This window comes from Musa acuminata, chromosome BXJ2-7, assembly GCF_036884655.1.
Source record: "Musa acuminata AAA Group cultivar baxijiao chromosome BXJ2-7, Cavendish_Baxijiao_AAA, whole genome shotgun sequence".
Taxonomy (NCBI): domain Eukaryota; kingdom Viridiplantae; phylum Streptophyta; class Magnoliopsida; order Zingiberales; family Musaceae; genus Musa; species Musa acuminata.
The window spans coordinates 34,728,370-34,750,818 of record NC_088344.1 but is presented as its reverse complement, the minus strand read 5'-3'; the positions used below and the strand labels follow the sequence as shown (position 1 = coordinate 34,750,818).

The following is a 22,449-nucleotide window of genomic DNA, read 5'->3' as shown; positions in this document are numbered from 1 at the left end:
GAAGGATTAGCAGATTGTGACCCAGTTATTCCTCCAGTATATCAGGGTGATGGGGGAGATGTGCAGAAAAATAGTGTAGAGCCTGATGTTGATTTACCTGCAGGACATGTTGAGCAAGAAGAAGTAGGAGAGCAAGTTCCCGCAGAACCTCAGTTGAGAAGATCTTCTAGACAACGTCAACCTTCCAGAAGATATTCTACAGATGAGTATGTGATGCTTACTGATGCAGGTGAACCAGAGAGTTACCAGGAAGCAGTTGAGAGTGAGCAGAAAGAGAAGTGATTAGTTGCTATGCAGGAAGAGATGTATGCTCTTCAGAAGAACCACACTTATGATTTGGTGCTGCTACCAAATGGAATGAAGGCCTTGAAGAACAAGTGGGTTTTTAGGTTGAAGACTCAAGAATATTATTCTCAACCAAAGTACAAAGCTAGATTGGTTGTGAAAGGCTTTGGTCAAAAGAAAGGTATTGACTTTGAAGAGATATTTTCTCCTGTTGTTAAAATGTCTTCTATTCGTGTTGTTCTTGGTATTGCTGCTAACCAGGACTTGGAGGTTGAGCAGTTAGATGTGAAGACAACTTTCCTTCATGGTGATTTGGAGGAGAAAATTTATATGGAGCAACCAGAAGGCTTCAAAGTCAAAGGTAAAGATAATTTTGTCTGCAAGTTGAAGAAGAGCTTGTATGGGCTAAAGCAAGCTCCAAGACAGTGGTACAGAAAGTTTAATTCATTTATGACAGAAAATGGATACAAAAGAACGGCTTCAGATCATTGTGTGTACATCAAATGGTTTGGTAAGGATTTTATTATTCTCTTACTTTATGTCGATGACATGCTTATTCTTGGAAAAGATATGTCTAAAATTGACAGGTTGAAGAAGGAACTGAGTGAGTCTTTTGTAATGAAGGACATGGGGCCAGCAAAGCAAATACTAGGCATGCAGATTTCCCGTGACAGGAAAAACAAGAAGATTTGGTTGTCACAGGAGAAATACATCGAGAAGGTATTGGAAAGATTTAGTATGAGCAATGCTAAGCCAGTTGGTTCTTCTCTTGCAGGTCACTTCAAGTTGTGCTCAAAACAGAGTCCGTCAAGTGATGAGAAGGAGAAAATGCAAAAGGTTCCTTATGCTTCAGCAGTTGGAAGTTTAATGTATGCAATGGTATGTACGAGGCCAGACATCGCATATGCAGTGGGTGTTACTAGCAGATTTCTTGCAAATCCAGGCAAAGAGCACTGGGCAGCAGTGAAGTGGATTTTTAGATATCTCAGAGGGAGCTCTAAGGTTTGTTTAAGCTTTGGAGGTGGACCACCTGTGTTAACAGGTTACACAGATGCAGATATGACAAGAGATATAGATACGAGGAAGTCTACTTCAGGTTATGTACTTGCTTTTGCAGGGGGAGCTGTGTCATGGCAATCCAGGTTGCAAAGGTGTATTGCTCTCTCTACCACAGAAGCAGAATATATTGCTGCTACAGAGGTATGCAAAGAAATGTTATGGATGAAAGAATTCTTACAAGAATTGGGGCTGAAACAGGAAAATTATGTGGTGCATTGTGACAGCCAAAGTGCCATCCATTTGTGTAAGAACTCAATGTTTCATTCCAAGTCAAAGCATATATATATGTCAGATACCACTGGATTCGAAATGTATTTGAAGAGAAGCAGTTGCAGCTTCAGAAAATTCATACAGATGACAACGGAGCAGACATGTTGACGAAGACCTTACCAAAAGAAAGATAGGAGATATGCCGACAGCTGGTCGGCATGGCTTCACATTGAGGAGTTATGGGACAGCCTCCCTTATGGGCTGAAGGGGGAGGTTGTTGGGCTGATGGCCCATATTCAGCCATGTGGGCTTTATCAGCCCACACCCCCTCTTAACCTAACCCTAATTAAGATTAGGGGGGTGGGTGTAGTGGCTGCGTTTTAGAGGCAGATTAAAGCTATAAAAAGGCAGCAACGAGATAGATCTTGGAAGCCACGAGATTCCAAAGAGAAGAAGGAGAATAAGGCAGAAAAGGAAGAGAAAGAAATGGAAGAAGACAAGGATAACGCAAAGAGACTGTTCTCAATCATCTAGCAGTGTTCTCATCTCAGGTTAGATCAAATCTACAGTAGGCTCTTGCTGTGATTACTTGGGAGTTTTAGATATTGTGGGCAGTGACGTGATCCTTGTATCCCAGTTATTCTCTTGTGGTTGTTGCTAGGGTTTTGGGCAAGAGATTTGAGATTTGTATATTCATTATTCTCATAGTGGATTATCTCTAGTTTGCCCCGTGGTTTTTACCCTTCACATTGAAGGGGTTTTCCACGTATATCTTGGTGTTCTGTTTGATTGTGTTTCCATTTTATTCCGCTGCGTATTTTGGTCTTCTAGTATTCGTTCCTATACAAAGATTATTCCTGTTTATATCCCCATCAATGGGGACTTACGGGGAAGGAGGTGGATTGATTCTCAACCTACACCAAACATGAAGGCTTGTATGAGCAGCAAAGGATGTGCCAGTGATCCCTTGGGCCTCATCAGCAAACTTGGAGACAATATGTTGCTCCAAATCTCTGGCTAGTTAGGAAAAATAGACTAAACGACTATAGATGAGAGGAAATAATGACACATCAAAGCATAGGATATGTCATATAGAACCATTTAAGTATGGAAGGTTGCTACATCAGTGCTACCATCAAATTCTCAATGCATTTTCTCTAAGCATTATTAATCCATCTATTATTTCTGTGTTTGTATGATGTGATTAGTGAAATCCATCGACTAGGCTTTCGATTCAAGTGTCATCGATCGATTGTAAATGACTAGGTCCACTGACCTCAATCATACGAGAACGGGGGACACCACCAACGATGGAAGGTGTGAAAGGCTACAAGAATTCTATAGGAATGGGTGTGACTTCCAATTGAGTCACTTCAATAGTGATCGGCAGTTGAGGTTATCGTTGAGGTTATTGAGAGATGAAGGGAATGATAGAGTGCATCATTTCGGATACAGCGTCAACCTACTCTACTGTGTTAAGCCGAGAAAAACTTCCAAACTGAAACCATCATCTGAGGTCATTGAAGAACCATCGCTATTGAAGCAGGGTTTGGCCGGAGAACAAGCATATCAACAGTCGTTCAAGTCTAGTAAAGGTGTCGTAGGTGGGAAGTGGGACATCTTTGCTAGGGCGACCATTTGAAGCATGCCCTAATGATAAAATTGGATTTGATATTGTCCGGTCTCTCAGTTCAATCTTGATCTATATAAGGAAACTCGTCGCCCAGGTAGAATAATTTTTGTTTAGATTTCATGACATGACAAAAGTATCAATTAGAGTTGTTAATAAACCTTTATGTCGTGGCCAAGGTGTCAGCATGACTCGGTTCAGTCCTCGATGTACAAGATTATCCACGTGGATGCTCGGATAGCGAGAGCGAGCGTCGAGTCGGGTTCGAGCCTCATCCCCTAAGCGTCGTCTTCTCTCTTGGCGAGTGGCCTGCTTCTCCGTCGTTGAGCTCATGCATGCAAATCGAGGTCAGGAGGGGGATTTTTCGACTCGACCCCTTCGAAACTTAAGTTAGCTTTTGGTAGAATGAGAGAGAGTTGAGTGTTCGAAGTACCTCTCCTTCTTGATTATGGAGGGTTAGTTTTTATACATGCGAGGATGAATTGGTCATACGGGGTCAATTTATTGCGGTCGGCTCCTTGATCGACTGACTTAAGCTTCTGTATGAGCGCCGACCAACCTGCACGGATCGACGCCACGCAACGCCATCTCGAGCTTTCCGGGGTGATTGTACTGTAATGATGTCGTTCGTACGGAGGGGGCGGCAAGCGGCTGTCCGTTACGTGTGTTGTGCGTCATATCGTACTTGAGGTTCCACGTCTGCATCGTTGTGTTTATCTGCTTGGATCCACGTGGACGATACCAAAATATGTCATCTTTTATATTTTTCTTTGCTAATTTAGATTTGATCTTATTATTTCTAAAAAACATAGTTATATTCATTTATAAGTTGTTGGTAACTGTCTATATCATTCATTTCAGCTCTCATAATTCAATTTTACTATTTGTACCTACCACCACTTGCATAATTATATATATATATATATATATATATATATATACATGCGTTTTTGAATTTTACATATATATACTAAACTTAAATATAGAGGTAGATAGAAAGAAAGAAAAGGCAACAGTAAATATTTTTATAAGGAAATCGTCCTTATAATATAATATAATTCTTCTATTTTAGTTCATTTTCTCATCAAGAGACAGTCCTCTTCTTCACCTTCACCTCCATCTCCGCCTCAGCCTGCGCCTCCACCTCCACCACCTCCTCCTCCTCCTCCTATTTTGTATATTTGATGGGCTTTTCCTCCTTTCCATGGCCGCTGCCGTCGCCTTCGCTAGATCGGCCGGTGGTGCTCGTACCCGCCCCGAACCAGTAGCCGGCCCGCTTCCCTGCACCCGGTCGAAGCCCATCGTCGGCTTCCTCCGCCTCCACCTCACCCTCCTCCACTCTCTTTCCTAACCCCCGGCACGCGCCACTAGTCCGATCGATGGCCCTAGTCTTCCTCCATCACGTCGTCGGCGACCTCACCCTCGGCAAGCCCGAGCTGGTCGAGTTCTCCGAGGCGGAGACGGTCGAGGCGGCCGTCAGCGCCATCGGGAACTCCGCCGAGGGCGCGATCACTGTCTGGCGGACGAAGCCCGCCGCCGCCGCAGCAGCGCGCCCTCCGGCCGAGCGGTTCGTCGGGATGCTGAACTCGTCGGACGTAGTGGCCTTCCTCGCGCTTTCCGGCGCCGACCCGGAGAAGGCCATGAGGACGCCCGTCGCGGAGGTGGTGACGCCCAACCCCGGCCTGTTGAAGGAGGTGGATCCCGGAACAAGGTACGACTCTTGAACCGCGTCTTTACTCTTCATTGGGGGTTTGATTGATTTCTTGAATCTACACTTTGGGCGATCTTGTTCTTTATTTAGGCATCTCGTGAATCCTTTCTTGCTGGTGGATATTAGGGCTATTTGACTAAAATCTGATCGCTGCTGCAATTGGAATTGTTTGGGGTAAATTATTTAGGGCTATAGCCAATCCTATATGTTTTGTTGATGCTTTCCTGATGAAAAAGTACCCATCTACTACTGGCGTGATGATTGGGTGAAGAGAATCCATGTACTTATTTGTCTTCCAGTCCTCTAATTTTGCTGGTACGGCATATTGACCATTTGGTTATGTTCTCTTTATCGACTACCTTTTAAATTAGAGGGCTTTTGTACAAAAGTCCAAGACATGATTGAGTGCATAATGGACCACGTAATCTACATAACACAGTGTGGACTGTGGTGTTCTTTTGGAATGCAAAACTAAGTCCAGAAGAAGAAAGAGGTTGAACCAAAATTTTGGCTCGTGAAAACTCTTAATAAGAAGTTAGCTTATAAAATAGTATGCACAATATTATTTTTGATGAGAAAGAAAATAAGTTGATTTTAAGGCAAGGTTGCATACATCGACCCTCCCCAGATCCTTCATCCTTTTTTTTTAGAGAAAAATATTCGTATTGAATGTTAGTTGTACCAACAAGAAAATTGATGTGAACAATCACTTGATGCGAATGTTTATTTGGACTATTGTCAAATAAAATTGTATTCATATGATTTTACAGTATTCTCATTATCAAACAAATTAGTTTAAAATGATAGAGAGAAAAAAAAATTCTTAGCAACAAATATAGTATCTAATTGACTTCATAAATTTCATGCAGAGACAAATTTCACACTGTAAAACCCACACAGCAATAATGCAACGAACTGCAAATTTTACATCTCTTAGGACAGATCTTTTACCACAAAATATTGTGAAAATATGAAAAGTTTGCATGTGAAAGGTGTGTTTAAAAGATATTTTGCTTTGTCAGACAAGTTCAATAATTTGAACATATCATCACTCTTAGTGCAGGGTGCATGTCCTAAGGAAGAATATCTCCCTTGGATGTTAGTACGCAACCAGATGTATATTGGAGACTTGTTGACAATTGAAAAACTCAATAACCTATAAGAACTATCACATTAGCAAGGAGGATGTGGAAGGTTTAGTTAAACCCAAGCTCTTGATAGGGTAACTGAAACCCTACTAGGTTGAACTACTTGAAGGAAAAAAATAAGAAAAATCTCTGTTGAAAACTCTCCACACCATAGTGAGGAAGATGAGGAAGGTTCCGTTAGACCCATGCTCTTGATATGGTAATTGAAAACCAAACTAGGTTGAACTACTTAAAGGTATATGTGCTGGTCTTTGTAGCATTAAACCTCCACAGCTTATCCCAGGGTAAACAAATTAGAACTTGGAAGAAGCTGCTAATATCCATACATAAGCGCCTACATATGTCAAAACCATTTGAACCTATCGACACTGAATTCACTTTCCTGTCCTTTCTCCAAAACTTGGGGGCAGACCACACTGTTCCTTGGATATCTCAAATCATCCTTTCCAGATGCCATGACAATTGAAACAAATACTAGTGTTATCTTAACTAGTTGGATCCACATAACTACACATCGGGATACAACCATATTGGGCTCCCTGCACTTGAAATATAGTTGGAGTTAATCGAATAAACACCATTTGTCAAACAAAAGCCTTAAGTTTTTTGTAGGAAACATTGGCATTTCTGATTGAGTTAGCGAAAGGACAAGGGATTGGAACTGAAATACAAACAAGTCAAACAAGATTTGCAAGAAATTAAAAGAAGAGAACGAGGTGTGTTAGGCACTGTAAGTATGAATTTAGTTTTCATTAGTTAGTACCTTGAAAATTAATTACAAACAAATCTTGTTTGACTTGAAAATTAAGGATTGGAACTGAAATATAAACAAGTCAAACAAGATTTGCAAGAATATAAAAGTAGAGAACGAGATGTATTAGGCACCGTAAGTATTAGTGATTAAGTATTCTTTTTTGATGTCATTTCTCCAAGGTATTAATTAAATTACAAATAAGATTTGCAGTAGTTAGTACCTGTCTTGTAATTTTAAGCTACTCACTTAATCATACCCATAGTTTCGGCAGTGTTGTTTTTAGTTTAGGTTAATGGCTAGGTACTAACTGATCTCATGTTTTCTTCAATATCCCACATTGTGCCATCAAGAGAATTCTTTGAAGAACACAAGTTTGTGGTGCTCTTCTGCACTCGAAAACTATAAGCTACTGATTGTCTAACAATACTTTCATTCAACTTGAAGATGCATTGCCCTAAATAATAGTGCAATTTCTAGGATTCTAGAATATGATTTTCACAGAATCCAGGTTACGAGGAATCTGATAAGAGTCAAAAACTACCTTGCTGCCCTGTCTGTCGCTTTTGATTTCCATTGTTTTTCTAATCTCCCGTTCAAAAACTACCTTGCTGCTCTATATTCTTTCTTTGACCTGTTGGTAGGTTAATTGATGCACTGGAGATGATGAAGCAAGGGGTGAGATGCCTCCTTGTGCGCAAAAGCATCATGTGGAAAGGCTTCAGCAAGCGTTTCTCCATCCTTTATAATGGTAAATGGCTTAAGAACATTCAGAGCTCATCCTTAGGTGGAGTAAGCAACAGTGATCAACCATCATCTTCTGCTCTCCCTGACAATAAGTTTTGCTGCCTTTCTCGGGAAGATGTAGTACGTTTTATAATTGGCTGCCTTGGTGCTCTAGCCCCCCTTCCTCTATCTTCTATTGCATCTCTCGGAGCCATCAGCACAACCTACTCTTTTATCGAAGCCCCCTCGCCAGCCTTTGAAGCCATCTATAAGATTCCTCATGACCCATGTGCGATTGCAGTTATAGAGACAAACTCTGATGGCACTCACAAGATAATTGGAGATATATCTGCATATAAGTTATGGAAATGTGATTACTTGGCTGCTGCGTGGGCTATGGCAAATTTGTCAGCTGGGCAATTTGTTATAGGAGCAGATGACTACGGCACGACACGAGCTTCAGTGCCTGATTTCCCTATCAACTCACCAACAGATGGTTCTGGACCTGGAGTCTCCTCAAGGCCTAGGAAGTTCAGCAGCAGGAGTATTGGGTTCTTCAATAATCAGGTGAACCAGATGCCAGTAGGGAGACTGAGGAGCATGTACCGGGGGAGGAGTGCACCGTTGACATGCAAGCATACAAGTTCGTTGGCTGCCGTCATGGCCCAGATGCTGTCCCACAGGGCCACCCACGTGTGGGTAACGGATGCTGATATGGAGGATGACATCCTGGTCGGCATTGTCTCGTACACCGACATTCTGAATGCAGTCACTAAGTTCCCACCACCTTGAATCTGTTTCCTCCCTCCTTGTGGTTGTTTGGTCATATTTGTGTTTGTATACAGTTTGCATGTAGTTGGCCCTCTTGAAAGATTTCAAGCACTTCCTTTTTTGAATTCTACTTATGTAATTGAGTTGTTTATTACTGCTACTGAAGCTTTCTTTAATCTGTTCACTGTTTCCTCTGCCTTTGATTTGTAGTATGACATGTTCAGTGAAATTGTTATCGTGAGAGGAAATCTTTGCTCTCTTGCTGTTTTACTCCTTGTGTTCAAACATTCTACATCTACTATTACTTTTGACATTGTTCAGCTGATTGTGAGACAAAACATTGGATTCCTTTTGCAAAACCTGAGTGACGTTTAACTTCATTGGAAGAAATTATTAGCTGGAGTTGTCCAATCTACTGTGACTTTGGTTGCTGTGAAGCAAATGATGGACCAAGATTTTACTTGTAACAAAGGATTTGGGTGGCACAAGATCTTGCTTATGACAAAGCAAATAACTGGTTAGTGTTGTTGTAACAAAGGCAATTATAAAGTTAGAAGGTTCTTTTTGGTTATCCAAACTGTGTGACACAAGACAAATGGTGTGTAGAGGAGACTTTGTAGTTAAAGAAGGCCACAACTACACATATATTCCTTCCAAGCTCAATAATTTTCATATCATGTATACATATTCTATATTAAAACTTGAAAATGGCAAATATGCTGTCTTAAAATTTGAGAGGACAGATATGTGGAAAGGATCATAAATAAAAAGTGAATAAATTGGAAATAGGTGCTCTTTTCTTGTTGGAAGTTCCACTTGGCACTAACAAATGGTCAAAGCACCAAAAACTGCTAAACCACTCCTGATTCTACTTTTGGAGGGCAACCATAAAATCTTCTGGAATGCATCCTCCAATTGCATGTACATTTCCCAAACAATAAACTGCCAAGAGTCAATCAAATTGGAACTATCTGCATTGTTAGGCAGGATTCTTGGTTTAGCTGACTTGACTATCAGCCTTCACTTGGAATGCAAGAGATGCAAATTGGAGAGAATAGAAAGTTAGCAGACTTGCTCATCATCATCTCTCTCTCTCTCTCTCTCTCTCTCTCTCTCTCTCTCTCTCAAGTTAGATCAATTCTTGTTGTGTGAGTCACCTTGCTTGATTCACTGAATCCCTCAGTCACACACATGCTTGTCTAAAACGCTGCCAAAGTCAAAACTCCAGTTGATTTCATGCATAAGTAGGTAAAGTAGGAACTAAAGTTAAATTTTATTAATGGCACATGATTTATGTCCTAGTCATTCACCAACAAATGTCTCAAATCTGTAAAAAAAAAAGAAAAAGCACTTCATTTCAACCTTTGGTATTTATTTTGTCAATGCTTCTATTTAATCAGTTGAGATTTATAAGCACTAATGTTTAATGGCATTGTAATTGTGTTGTAGGTAACACATGACCATCTCTCATATTTCCTTTTCTCATGCTTAATCTTTGTCATCCTTTTTGGAGAGGAAAGGTGGGGAGAGCCTAAGAGCTCACAACAATTCCTTCAAAACACAAGTGTTTCTCTGATTGCAGAAGCATATATTGGAATGAATCCACAAAACTTCTTCAATCAGACAACATAACAGTGGCAGAATCTTCCTCCACCAAGATCTCCTTAGCTTGCAGACCACTGATGGCTTGCTGCTCCTCTGAGTTCCAATTAAGAAAATTTACACTGTCCATTATGATCAAATGAGCAGCATGGTTTCTTGTGGTGCATATGTTAGATCTATCAAGTCCGAAAGTATACAGCCGGCAACCACGACAATGGCGATACCCTTCATGGCTGATATGGGGACACAACTTCTTGCGATGACAAAGGAGGTGATTGCTGGACCCAATCTATTAGCTTGTCACTTTCCATGAATGGAGTCCTTGGAAATTTCCTGACACCTCTCTCTCTCATTTTGTTTGGAGCATTTTTCTTGCTCAAGATTTCAACCAGTATCTTCACTGGAGTTCTTGCCATGCTTTGCATGTGGAGACATCATGAGCACAGAGTAGAGATCGGATTTCGTTCGAAGAAAATATCTTCCCATGCTTGCATACTCTTCTTCACCTTCTCCCTTGTGGGGAACGTGAGGAGGGCATTTTCCAAACATTTAATGTCCATGGATTCGTCAGAGGACTCAAAAGTGGCCGAAATACTGGACATGGTTTTCAGCAGTTCTCATTGTACCAAGTTTCCAATTGTCCTATACATAAAGGAAACCTTAGGTAATGGAAAGAGAAAGTGTGTGTGTGTGTGTGAGAGAGAGAGAGAGAGGGAGAAGCAAGAAAGAGAAAACTTGTAGGTTGGAGCTGCATGCACACTGAGCTAAGTAAAGCATCCTGCTTGTTGACATGCTGATTAGTGATCCATTGTTTCAAAGATCTGATAAAAGGTATCAGAGTTGGAATGATGAAGATTTTGCTAATCAGCAGTAGGTGGCCATCTTATTTACAGGTGAGAAAGAAAGCATTTGATTTTAGGATTGCTTCTAAGAATGAAACAATAGGGCTAATGAAAGAGTATCACCAGCTGAGCTTTGTTATTCTCTAAACAAGATAAAATTCAACATGAGACAAATCAATTCAGCTCAACCACAATTTGATCCTGCAAATTCTAATGGAAGCATTGTCCTTGACCCTGAGCTGAGATACTGACCATGTGTATGTTATGTCAAGATCTTGAATTGACACAAAACTCAGCTCTCAATCCAAATCACCTCTAAAATCATTGCCCTGTTAACTGTTTTCAGAATGACTGTGATGTTCTCCAAATCTTCAGTAATTGGTTGGCTTGGATGAGGACAGATCTTTGATGTCTGATATCTAATTGTAGGATTAACTTTGATTTCTTGCATTGGTTTTGTGCTTGGCTTGAATGATGCATCTTGAAGATAAATTTTGATGGATAAATCAGTAGGTGCTGTGATCACTCAGTGAATTCTCAATAAATCTTTGCAAGGAGATTCACAATCTTCATGCAGACTTCTCATTGGCCGCACACCAAAGGAACAGATTGCATGTGGATATCATTATGGATTAGATTCATGCTGAACCAACAAAACCTCACCATGGATTCTTAGTATGTATGCATCACGGTATGAACGGATGTGACATACACAGCAGGACCACTTGGAGCTCAGTTAGGGTTGGCTGTGGTGATGATGAACTTGGTTGATGTTGTTGTCCATGGATGACAAACATTTCCTTCTCTGAATAATGAATGATGCCTGCAGAGTTTGGCTGGAAGTAATGAGACGAAGCAAAAGTTGGAAGATGAATGCATTTGCTGCCAACTTTGGAGAAAGCCAAATAATACATGCCTAACAATGCCAATTCCTGAAACAACAGCTTCTTCCTTGACAACTTACTTGTATACAACAACAATAAAGTTCCAAATACATGCATATCAATTATATAGATCTTTTATCATCATTAATATATGTATACATATGATAGCTTTATGGGTTAATAAAAACCTAACAGTTTTGATGCTGCTTATATGCAGTGATTTTTTGTGTTTGGGAAGTCCTTAATAAAGGCCTGAAAAAATACATCTAAAATTTAGTAGTAATGTTTTTTTTATTATTTATTTCTGAGAAATTCTCTACTTATATAATAATTCCAAAATTAAACAACTTTTGCTTCCCAAAGTTGGGTAGTAAGAAATGAAAAAGAGGGGGAGAAAAAACACAAAATTCAAGATTGCTGTGCTGTAGTTTCTTTCCTTTTTGCTATTATTCTGATTTTGGAAAATAAAAAAAAAAACAAATAAAATAAATCAAATTTCTTCCTTGTTTTTTGAACCATAGAGTTGTATATGAACAGTCCCCAAAATAAATTATTGTCCAAAATAAAATTGCTTATTTCTTTTCAAAGAAAATGCCTCATGAACAATGTAGAAGGGTAATTACGTAATTTTACGTAAACCAATTCCCCCAATTCGGCGGTGTCTTTGCGGCCGTCATTAAATACCACCCTCTCTCCCCGTCGTGTCTCTCAGTCTAAAGCTGAGGACAAAAGCGAGCCTCGATCTCTCCCTCTCTGCGAAGCGGAGAAGGAAGGGAGGGGGGAGAAGAAGCAGAAGGTGGGCTGTAATGGCTTCTCGAATGGCCTTCCGACCACAGGCGCTCCCCTGCTTCTCTTGCCCAAGCAAGAGGCGGAATGCCAGATCTCCCCGAGTCTCCATGGCCTCCACCGTTGGCTCCTCTGCCGTCTCCAACAAGTGAGCCCCTCCACTCCCCCCCGTTAGGGTTTCTCCTTGCACTTGGTTGGTTGGTCTCGATGCTCGTTAAAGACTTCATCTTGATCTGTCCCGTCGATCTATTCAAGATTTCTGCGAGCCTCTACTTCTATAGATCGTTCTTTCTGATCGGAATTTCTCTTCTTTCTTTCAAGAAAGTTGTCTGCCATATCTTCTTACTTACAAACAAGGTTGCAAGTGTTCCATTTGCAACGACTCTGCTGGGTTTGGATGGTGATATGCTTTTAATTGTTTTTGTTTCGATTGGAATTTGGATATCTTGTTTGTGCCTAATCTAGCTTGAGCTTATTTGCCATTTAAGTCAAATGTGGGTGAAATTGGTTGTTTCTTGGAGTATCACAATGCTTGCATGTCTTGTTGATTGAGGAGGCTTTGTGGGTTTTGTAGGTTTTTGTTTCTTTCTTGGATATGTTGTGAAGTTCTGTTATGATATTTCATTTCAAGTTGGTCTCGGGACATCCGTTGCACACTCTAAGCTGGAGAATACTTTTAGCACGTAACGATGTCGATTACGTACAATTTTGGTGAAAAACTTGGAGACTTATGGTTCAGAATGTGCAGATTGCTGCAAAAAGAATTTTCTTTTATTTACTTGTTTCACTCAATTTTGAAATTGTTAGAACGGTTGTGGCTGGCAATGCGACTTTAGTATTACTAATCTATGGGAAAGGGCAATGTTCCTTAATGAGACTCCTGGATGACTAATCTGAAGGAAAGGGCATCTATCTGTTCTTTTTTGACATGATACTTGTTTATGATGTCAAATGTCGTTTCTAGTCTTTCTTCTTGCATTGTGCAACGAGTGGCATGCTTAAAGCTTGACTTTTGTAAACTGGAACCGGTAGCATCATTGACAAATTCCATCTCATACTTCTAGGTCTATCTGGGGGAAAAGGGCCTGATCCCATGTCTCCTACATGTAGACCTTAAAAATAGTGTGCGAAATACTTTGAAGATTACTAAAGTATGTTAGACTTAGCGGTTGTATATGTTGCAGATTGTTGTTATCATTGTTGACTTGCTATGGTGGACTTATTTAAAGATGCTTATTGTATGAAGATTGATGGTGATCTATATAACTCCAATCTCATTTAACCATAATTCTTGATGGTGGATCAATAAAACTGCAAAAGGATCCATATGCATCATGATTCTTTTATCACCAAAAGCCAATATTCTGTTGTAATCAGACGTGTGATTCTAATGGCATTTCCAACTTTGGCAATTACAATACTGAGGCCAACTTAAAAATATCTGCTATTACAGGCTGCTTCCTTATCATTTTTAGTCTATGCATGTTGGATCCTCGCACTTGACAACATGCCTTCTCTAATATTCCAAAGAAGTTCTTTTTCCTATTGTGCCTATTATAATTTTCATTATAGAGTTTAACAATGTTGTCTATGGATAATGATGGGCAACTTGGAGTGACATATGTATCGGTGTCCAATTGAGATGTGACTCTTTCCATTGGACCCATTTTGAAATAAATGCTCTCCTATAAGTGACTTTTCTCTTTTCGTTCTCAATGAGAAACATTTCCAAACTGCTTTGTTGATGGCATTAACAAAAAGAAGTTGACTGGTAAGTCAAGAGGTTACCTTCTATGGAGATGGTCAGATCTGTTGAACAGGCAAAATTGTAGATTCAAAGCCATGTTAAATGATTTTTTGGTGTACTAGTTCATGTTTGAACTTTGGTGCAAGTACTTTCACACGTTGGTGTTGAGTTTTGGAACATGATCTTAATTTTTATTTTCTATTCAAGTTCTGTAGCATGATAACTATTTCCTATGGCTGTCATTGTTTTCTTCAACTATTTTTTGTATTTCCCGTTGCTTACTTTATCATTTCCCATCTCATGTTATCATGATATCTATCTATTAATTAATGCCATTTTCTTAGTAAGCGATATTTGCTTGTTTAATCAGCATCTTCTATGTGACTTAATTTAGTAATAAGTTCTCTTTTCTTGGCTAACATGTTGAATTCACACATATGAACAAAATGCACCATTTACATGTCACATTTTCAGCAACATATACCAGTATTTTATGATCATTGATATCTCACAAGTTTTCTATATTTTCTGATATCCATGTTATCATCATACCAGGGTTGAGACTCCAAAAAAACCCTTTTCTCAGCAAGATGTACATAGTCAAGTCACGCACTCGCTGCCGCCTCAAAAGATTGAGATTTTCAAGTCATTAGAAGATTGGGCAGAAAATAATATCCTGGTGCATCTGAAGCCTGTTGAAAAATGTTGGCAGCCACAAGATTTTCTGCCAGATCCTTCGTCGGAGGGATTTTATGAAGAAGTCAAGGAACTGAGGGAACGTTCAAAGGAGATCCCTGATGATTATTTTGTTTGCTTGGTTGGAGACATGATTACTGAGGAAGCCCTTCCTACATATCAGACAATGCTGAACACTCTTGATGGTGTCCGAGATGAGACAGGTGCAAGCCCGACTTCTTGGGCTATTTGGACTAGGGCTTGGACTGCTGAAGAGAATAGACATGGTGACCTTCTCAACAAGTACCTATATCTTTCAGGAAGAGTGGACATGAAGCAAATTGAGAAAACAATTCAGTATTTAATTGGTTCTGGAATGGTAATATTTGCTTGATGCATTATTTTACCTCTTAATTTGAGTTTATCTCTCTATTTGAGCATTAAAAGTTTAGAAGTTTTTGTTTGGTCCATTGCTTGCCTGAACAGCCTTTTCTCCTGCTACTAACTAAAAATTTTGTATTTGATGTGGCATTTCAATGTTGTCTAACATGCATATATTTCTGACCACTTTTCTTGATTATTGTAAAATGATTTGATTCATATGAAGGCTTTCATCTATGAAAATATCCTTTGGCTCCCTTTTCGCCATAATGTTTACCTGCTTTTTTTGTATGAAATATGCATGTAAATTACTGAGCATATGAGTAGTGCTCATATTTTGCTTATTCTTGTTTGTTTGGTGGTTGAGTTGTTTGTGAAATATATGTTCCTGTGTAGTGACTACAATCGACAGTAGCATTACCTTGGGTTTCACCTTCTAATTATCTTCTTTTTCTATGCACATATCTTCTAGGATCCACGGACAGAGAATAACCCCTACCTTGGTTTTATATACACTTCATTTCAAGAGCGAGCAACCTTCGTATCCCATGGAAATACCGCTAGGCTCGCCAAGGAACATGGGGATCTAAAATTAGCTCAGATATGTGGAATAATTGCCTCTGACGAAAAGCGCCATGAGACCGCGTACACTAAAATAGTGGAGAAGCTGTTTGAGATAGATCCAAATGGCACAGTGCTTGCATTTTCAGACATGATGAAGAAGAAGATCTCAATGCCTGCCCATTTAATGTACGATGGACGAGATGATAACCTCTTTGGCAATTTCTCAGCAGTTGCTCAGCGGCTGGGCATCTACACTGCCAAGGACTATGCCGATATACTTGAGTTCCTCGTCACCAGGTGGAAGATAGGGGACCTAACGGGACTCTCTGGTGAAGGGAACAAGGCCCAGGATTTTGTCTGTACTTTGGCTCCAAGGATAAGGAGACTGGAGGAAAGAGCACAAGCCAGAGCTAAACAAGCTCCAGCTATTCCTTTCAGTTGGATTTATGGCAGGGAAGTGCTACTCTAAGTACCAAGAAGCAATCTTTGGTTTGGTAGCGGTCCACCGTCCGAAGTGAACCATGGCCTGTTTTGCGTCTCCATTTGCTGATCAAACAGTTCTGTAAGGAGTTTCAGTGTCAAATCCATGCTTTGCTTCTCATTGTTTCATTGGGTAGGAGGTTAATTGGAAAGGGGATGTTGTAGATACTCGAAAGCTGTCATGGACAACATTTTACAAATAAATGGTGCAATGTTTCAAGTAAAATTTGGGTTGATCGTGGAAAATACTGCTGTTTGCAAAATGTGAGGTGTATTTCGTGTTTTCCTTTTAATTCTTTTCTAGTGGGTTCGTGTTGCTCTTCAGATTCCCAAGGTTTTGTATCTAATGTGCACTGGATGGAACACTGCTGATTTCTGTCTAATTCGTTCTCTCTGCCTCAGTTTGATGCAATGTGATGCTGCTTCCTATCATAATTTGATGTAGTTACTGGAAAAGATACCTCTGCCGGAGGATCTAAAGAACAAAATGCCAGATATACTGCACCACTATCGATATCATTAATTATTATGCCAAGAAAAATATAATCCAAGAGTTTATACATGATTTGCACTATACACTTGAAACAAGCTTTGAGCTTTACTAGCAATTGTACATGGATCTTCTCATCAACGATAAGTTACTACTAGTATCTCTCTTCGAATTTGTCAGGGTTCAAGGTATGAATTGGTCCAGCATTTATCTTCTGCCATGGACGATAAGTTACTACTACTATCTCTCTTCGAATTTGTCAGTGTTCAGGGTATGAATTGGTCCAGCATTTATCTTCTGCCATGGCCTTCTGCCATCTGTTCCGAAAGATCTCGAGTTCCACATAAGACCGCCGTCTCACCTGCACACAACGAGTTCGATCCGATAGAAAATGAAGAGAGCAGAAATGAATGATAGAAGTGTGTGCTTGAAGATTTAAGAGTGTGCAACTTGGATCTTGCACAAAGAACATGGCCAGTTTGGGCTGGACCATGCAATTGCCACAAGCTGCCGACGACATGGAAATCAATAATGTGAAAACAATTTTATCGTGCTTACTGCAAATCTGTGATTAGCAGCATGCAAATCGGAAGATCCCTGCAAGTATGAACCGACAAGTCAGATTGGTGGAGGAAACGATAATTTTGACAAAGGCATAACAAACCCTAAAGCATTTGACACAAAAAATAGGTTCTTGAATGTTCCAATACCAATACTTTGTTTCTATGATTCTTTTCTTTGTTAAAAAATGTGGTAACATCGTACTTCAATAAAGCGACGACGGGTACACTCCAAGATCTAATTTGTTTCAATATTTCAATAACTTACCATTTTCTCATCAGACCCACCAAGTGTAGGCAGCCCCGTATGAACTATGTATTCACTGTCCACCACCCCAACTTTTTTGGTGCGGTCACCCTGTCAAGAGTTCGTTTCAGTTTTCTTACCGACAAAAAATTCCAACACATCATGATTGGTGTTCATGTGAATCTTACCTGAGCACAGTAACCAAGATTCATATCGAGACCCCATGCATAAATCAAGTCATTCTACAAACAAAGAAAAAAATTAGTTTGACATATTTCTAGTGTAAAGACAACAGCATAGGTCTTGACATTGCTGGAGAGTGAAAACCGCAAATAGGTTCACTTAGTTATATGTATTGGCATTTTGGATACAAGTATATATAAAAGGGATAAAATTCGACATCTTACAGTCGGAAAACAATATCGTGATAGATGTATATTAAGAACAAGCAACATAATTTGTGTAAAGAATCATACTTGAATCATATGCCATGCACAACGCCAGGCAGCTCTTGAGAAAACAGGAGCCATCATTTCTACCCACCTGCAATAAGAAAATCTTTTGGCGTCAAAGGTGGTGAATGAACATCCATGGGAACAACAATTTCTTAACTATCAAATGAACATCCATGAGAACAAAAATTTCTTCACCATCGGAAGGAAAAATCAAAACAATCACCAAAAAATGACAGATAACCCAACCTCGTTTTGAACTAAAGATATATTGATATTATAAATCATATCAGATATCCAAGTACAACAAATATTTATGCTGGGAAAAAAGAAACTCACCCAGTACATGGAGGGCTACTACTTTTCTTGGAACATTTTCCACCACCATTGAACTTGTACATCCTTCTGTTAATTGAACAAACTACTATAATTTCCGTCTATACTATGAGAACTAGATCAATAGGAGGAACAGGAATAGGCTCCATGTGCAATGGAATGAACAATCAAATATTTCTACTGGAGAAACGAGACAAGGCAGCACCTGTGAACGTGCCCTTTCCTTAATCGTGCAGTAATTTGATGGTGAATCTGAGATTTCGCAGGGTCAAGTGCAGGTTGTGATATCTCTAAGCCTTCCCTCTCAACAATGCTCAAGTATCTGCAGAAGTTAAATGTGCTAATAAAACAAGACTGAAGTAAAAAGATGTTTAAATCGATCCAAGTCATAGAATACTAATTTATGAAGTTTTAACATCTCGATCAACAACAAGAAGCTCAACCTAACAAGTAATGCATGACACTCCAATTAAAATTTTGTTCACTTAAAGAACAACAAACAAGTGAAAAGTTTCATGGGCAGCATGTATAACTATTCAAAAGAAATCATCAAAAGCCGGTAGTGAGGATTGTCTTACACGACCAGGACGCAATCCAGGAAACCCTCAGGGTACCCATTGTTTAGATTATTAGCAGTCTTGATAACTAACATCAGCAGAATACATTCTACCTTTCAAGTTGCATAAACAGATAAATGATAAAGAAAAAACAACACGACCTACCTTTCAGGATGAAAATTTTGCACTTCAAGGTCCTCATCCCATAGGAAGATATACCTGTATGGTGCAACTATGTCTGGATGTAAGAAGCGCTTTGCAAACCACCTGCAAATCAATACTGTTTTTAGAATGGGCTACATTGTGGACTAATGTAATCTCCACCATAACTTCAAGAAACCTTTGTTGATAAACTAAATTACCATTTTGTTTGATTGATTGCAGAAATATGTAGAGCGCCCTCACTCCATTGTAAATCTTTCCATTCATCAACAACACCATCATAGTGAAAAAGCATCACAGTGAAGTCATGGGAAGCAAACTAGAACACAACAGAAACATTTAGCTAAAACTAGAAACTTTTGTAAGGAATATTAACAAAAAGACATGAGGTAATGATGTTTTTACCTTCGTTACAATCTTATTCACGATTTCCTTTTGCTTTATTCCAACCGGAATCGCCAATAAACTTTTCTGTGAACTGACACTTTCCTGTTCTTAACATTATAAGATTTCTATTAACTGACTATAATTTCAATGATACATTATAAGATTAATCTAGAATGGAGTCAGCACATACTGAATGAGAAATCTATGGGAAGGGCATTTAAATTTTAAACTATCATCTCTGTACAAATTTTACATCATGCACATATGAAAATTGCTTCATTGGTCTTCCCAACTCCTCACCTTTTGTATGTGAAATTTGATTGTTTCTACAAGCCCATAGTAGACTAACTTGTAAGAAATGGTCCTTTTGTATATAAGCAAGTATATCCATACAAACTTTACATCACACACATAACACATTTATTTCACTAGTCTTCACAACTCCACCAACTAGAAACTATTAAGTCTAAACCCGGTGCTTTACGTAACCTATAAGTCTATGACACTACAGACTTCTGGTTGCAACCCAGATTTCTGTATAGGCGTCTATGAATCCGAGGACATCTGGTTGTGATCCAGATTTCTGTGTAATTGCAAACAAAGTGTGATTCCAAAATTCCAAGATGATGACTAACAACAACATACCGAGACCAAGGTTGCACATGAACCTGATCGTGGCACTGTCGTAGCAGCAAGCGTGGAAATCTATACCATGCCAAGGGAGTATATGAACTCTTTTTTCCAGCTATTGTACTTGTGCCAGTTGACACAAACCTATATCAAATGATGCAGGACGACAGACCATGTCAGCACATTACCATGCAACATGTCGGTAAAAAATGAAATCTTTGGTTAATACCTCGAATAAGCTTATGTACTCAACACCTAAAGAAAGTAAGGCAATCATAGCACACCTTTGCTTTTGGAGGACCCCATAGAGGCACCATTTCCAGGTCTGACTTCCTCATAACAATTCCTTTAGGTAATGGTTCACTTCCCGAAGATATGCAAGGACTCTAAAAATAATACAAACTGAATCATAAGAAAATAATATTTAAAAACAATCGTAATGAAAAAGAAGAGTGCAAATGACAAAATGGTGAATATTCATGTAGAAGATGTTATACATCAGATATTAAAGCCAGCTTCACAAAGAATTACCTCGCATGACTTGGACTGAGTGGACTCATGGGACCATGAATTTGCTCGAGGGGTCTGTAATTTTGATAGGTCAGTTTGCAAATTGCCTCGAGTGATCTCTACAGCGTCAGTGGGGATCTCAGCTGACATCTTCTGAAAAGTAACAGAAAATACTATTTCCATGAAGGAAAAAAAATGCTGATTACACTTTATATAGGTAGGATATGTTACATTTACCAACCAGCAAATGAGTGACTTGTAGCTAAAAAGAAGTTTCTAGAGATAAAACAGCATAAGTGCTACATAGAAGAACTCAAGAGGTTGACATACACAAGAGGAGAAACAACAGATATTCAAAAAATCGATTATATCTGTCTTGGAGAACAAGGTTCAAAGGAGAAGTTATGTTCATTCACTAACAAATCAAAATAGATTAATAAGAAAATTTTCTGTCGGGAAAAAGAATGAGCTTCCTAGAATCATCCATCGGGGGTCAGCTAAAGTTTGCATCACCAAAAAGTTGATACTATAATAAATAAACAAAAAAACGAAGTCAGAAAAATAAACTATACCTCTTTATAGTCAAATGCAACAAAGGAAGTCCCGAAAACGAACACCATACACAGGAAAGCAGCTGCATGGAAGATGCTACAAGAGCATAATTTCCTATTTGAGGGATCTGTTTGAAGAGAGCCCTGCAAGGATTTTTGTAAAGGAAAAAAATGACCCTTGTGCAACTAAAAAAAATATATAATAACTTGACAATCTTTTATACACAATAAACATGTAGCAAAAGTAACATGCTGTTAGAATTCACTATATATTGACGACCAAAGAATAATCAACATGAAGTATTTCTCAGTGAGGTCATGATATAGCTGGAAGATTTGATGCCTGAAGAATTGAGCAGGAAACAGGACCAGATATGGGCACTCAGCATTGTTAGTTCAATTCCTAATATATTCCTTCAGCATATATGGCATAATTTTGATGTCTCCCCAAATATGATTTAACAGCACCAAAATATTTGAAAAATAAGAGACAGTTAACGCTACTAGGAACTTAGTAGTCCTTTACTCGCTTAAAGTTAAGAGGAAATATTTGAGAAACATCAATATTTTTTTTTGTTGAGAAAATACAGTTCATAAGAAACAGAATAACAAAATTAATGTAGACGAAAGTTAAATGTGCTCTTTGCAATTAAAGAAGCACTCAAACAACGTACAGAGCTGAATGACTTCATCTTCCACACGGTCACGTGGATTACAAATGCACGAATACGAAAGGCTTCAAATTCTGCAGTTTCAAGTCTGCAAAACAAACAAGACTCAGCAAAAGGGAAGCCACAATCCCACCAGAGACAAGGAAACAGGTAAAAGAAAGAGTCGCTCACCATGACAGAGCAAGAGCTTCACTGGCAGAACCCAACGTAACAAGCGCAGCAGAGAGGACCTCCCAGCAGAAGAGGCTTTGGCGACACTTAGTCGACGTGGGACGCCACAAAAATCGAGTCTTTCTGAAGGATTCTGCCTTGCAAACTTAGTCAAAGTAAGACGCTCAAAAGTCGAGTCTTTATGAAGGACTCTACCTCGCGAACTTGGTCCAAGCAGGGGGCTCAAAAACCTCGTCTTTCTTGTGAGGACAGACGGAGATGAATAGTGGAGTCAGCGAAGGAGGGGATAGGAAGAAGGATCGAGCGGGCGTAGTGCAAAGAGCTTTCGGTTTCCGCTCTCTTTTTCCGTGGGAAGGAATCTGCGCGGATTTATATTCCCCGTAAGTCAAAAGCGGAGGCGTGGAGGAGAACCCCCCTCCTCCCCCACTTCCCCTCTCCTCACTCCTCACCTCCCCCTATTCTCCCTCCATTTG

At 39.4% G+C, this 22,449-nt stretch overlaps 3 protein-coding genes across 4 annotated transcripts; 2 read left to right on the top strand and 1 right to left on the bottom strand.

The window, feature by feature from the left end:
• The first annotated feature begins 4,262 nt into the window (after positions 1–4,262).
• LOC103992587 (CBS domain-containing protein CBSX6) lies at positions 4,263–8,561 on the top strand. The gene is made up of 2 exons (XM_009412359.3): positions 4,263–4,895; positions 7,439–8,561. The coding sequence occupies exons 1-2, from the start codon at positions 4,564–4,566 to the stop codon at positions 8,310–8,312; spliced, it is 1,206 nt and encodes a 401-aa protein (XP_009410634.2). The 5' UTR covers positions 4,263–4,563; the 3' UTR covers positions 8,313–8,561.
• Positions 8,562–12,319: 3,758 nt separating this feature from the next.
• Positions 12,320–16,478, top strand: LOC135617787 (stearoyl-[acyl-carrier-protein] 9-desaturase, chloroplastic-like). The gene is made up of 3 exons (XM_065118405.1): positions 12,320–12,553; positions 14,708–15,206; positions 15,681–16,478. The coding sequence occupies exons 1-3, from the start codon at positions 12,426–12,428 to the stop codon at positions 16,239–16,241; spliced, it is 1,188 nt and encodes a 395-aa protein (XP_064974477.1). The 5' UTR covers positions 12,320–12,425; the 3' UTR covers positions 16,242–16,478.
• Positions 16,479–16,749: 271 nt separating this feature from the next.
• On the bottom strand, positions 16,750–22,395 carry LOC135617786 (uncharacterized). Of its 2 annotated transcripts, XM_065118403.1 has the most exons (16): positions 22,172–22,395; positions 21,977–22,099; positions 21,809–21,893; positions 21,156–21,278; positions 20,605–20,736; positions 20,358–20,459; positions 19,462–19,545; positions 19,257–19,375; positions 19,060–19,161; positions 18,543–18,659; positions 18,341–18,406; positions 18,026–18,092; positions 17,738–17,791; positions 17,571–17,660; positions 17,301–17,339; positions 16,750–17,103 (listed from the first exon to the last, which is right to left on the bottom strand). In XM_065118403.1, the coding sequence occupies exons 3-16, from the start codon at positions 21,824–21,826 to the stop codon at positions 17,002–17,004; spliced, it is 1,215 nt and encodes a 404-aa protein (XP_064974475.1). In that variant the 5' UTR covers positions 21,827–21,893; positions 21,977–22,099; positions 22,172–22,395; the 3' UTR covers positions 16,750–17,001. The 2 variants fall into 2 exon arrangements, with proteins under 2 accessions (XP_064974475.1, XP_064974476.1); XM_065118404.1 differs by having other exon boundaries at positions 20,605–20,733; positions 21,977–22,395.
• Between the last annotated feature and the right edge of the window lie 54 nt (positions 22,396–22,449).

Bases quoted from the DNA above. Each gene is read 5' to 3' on its own strand.
- LOC103992587 (XM_009412359.3), top strand. From the start codon at position 4,564: ATGGCCCTAGTCTTCCTCCATCACGTCGTCGGCGACCTCACCCTCGGC. The intron at 4,896-7,438 runs GTACGACTCTTG...ACCTGTTGGTAG, and splicing joins GAGGTGGATCCCGGAACAAG to GTTAATTGATGCACTGGAGA.
- LOC135617787 (XM_065118405.1), top strand. From the start codon at position 12,426: ATGGCTTCTCGAATGGCCTTCCGACCACAGGCGCTCCCCTGCTTCTCT. The intron at 12,554-14,707 runs GTGAGCCCCTCC...TCATCATACCAG, and splicing joins TCCTCTGCCGTCTCCAACAA to GGTTGAGACTCCAAAAAAAC. The intron at 15,207-15,680 runs GTAATATTTGCT...CATATCTTCTAG, and splicing joins ATTTAATTGGTTCTGGAATG to GATCCACGGACAGAGAATAA.
- LOC135617786 (XM_065118403.1), bottom strand. The intron at 18,407-18,542 runs GTGCTGCCTTGT...TTCAATTAACAG, and splicing joins AGGAAAGGGCACGTTCACAG to AAGGATGTACAAGTTCAATG. The intron at 18,093-18,340 runs GTGAGTTTCTTT...TTCTTATTGCAG, and splicing joins AGTAGCCCTCCATGTACTGG to GTGGGTAGAAATGATGGCTC.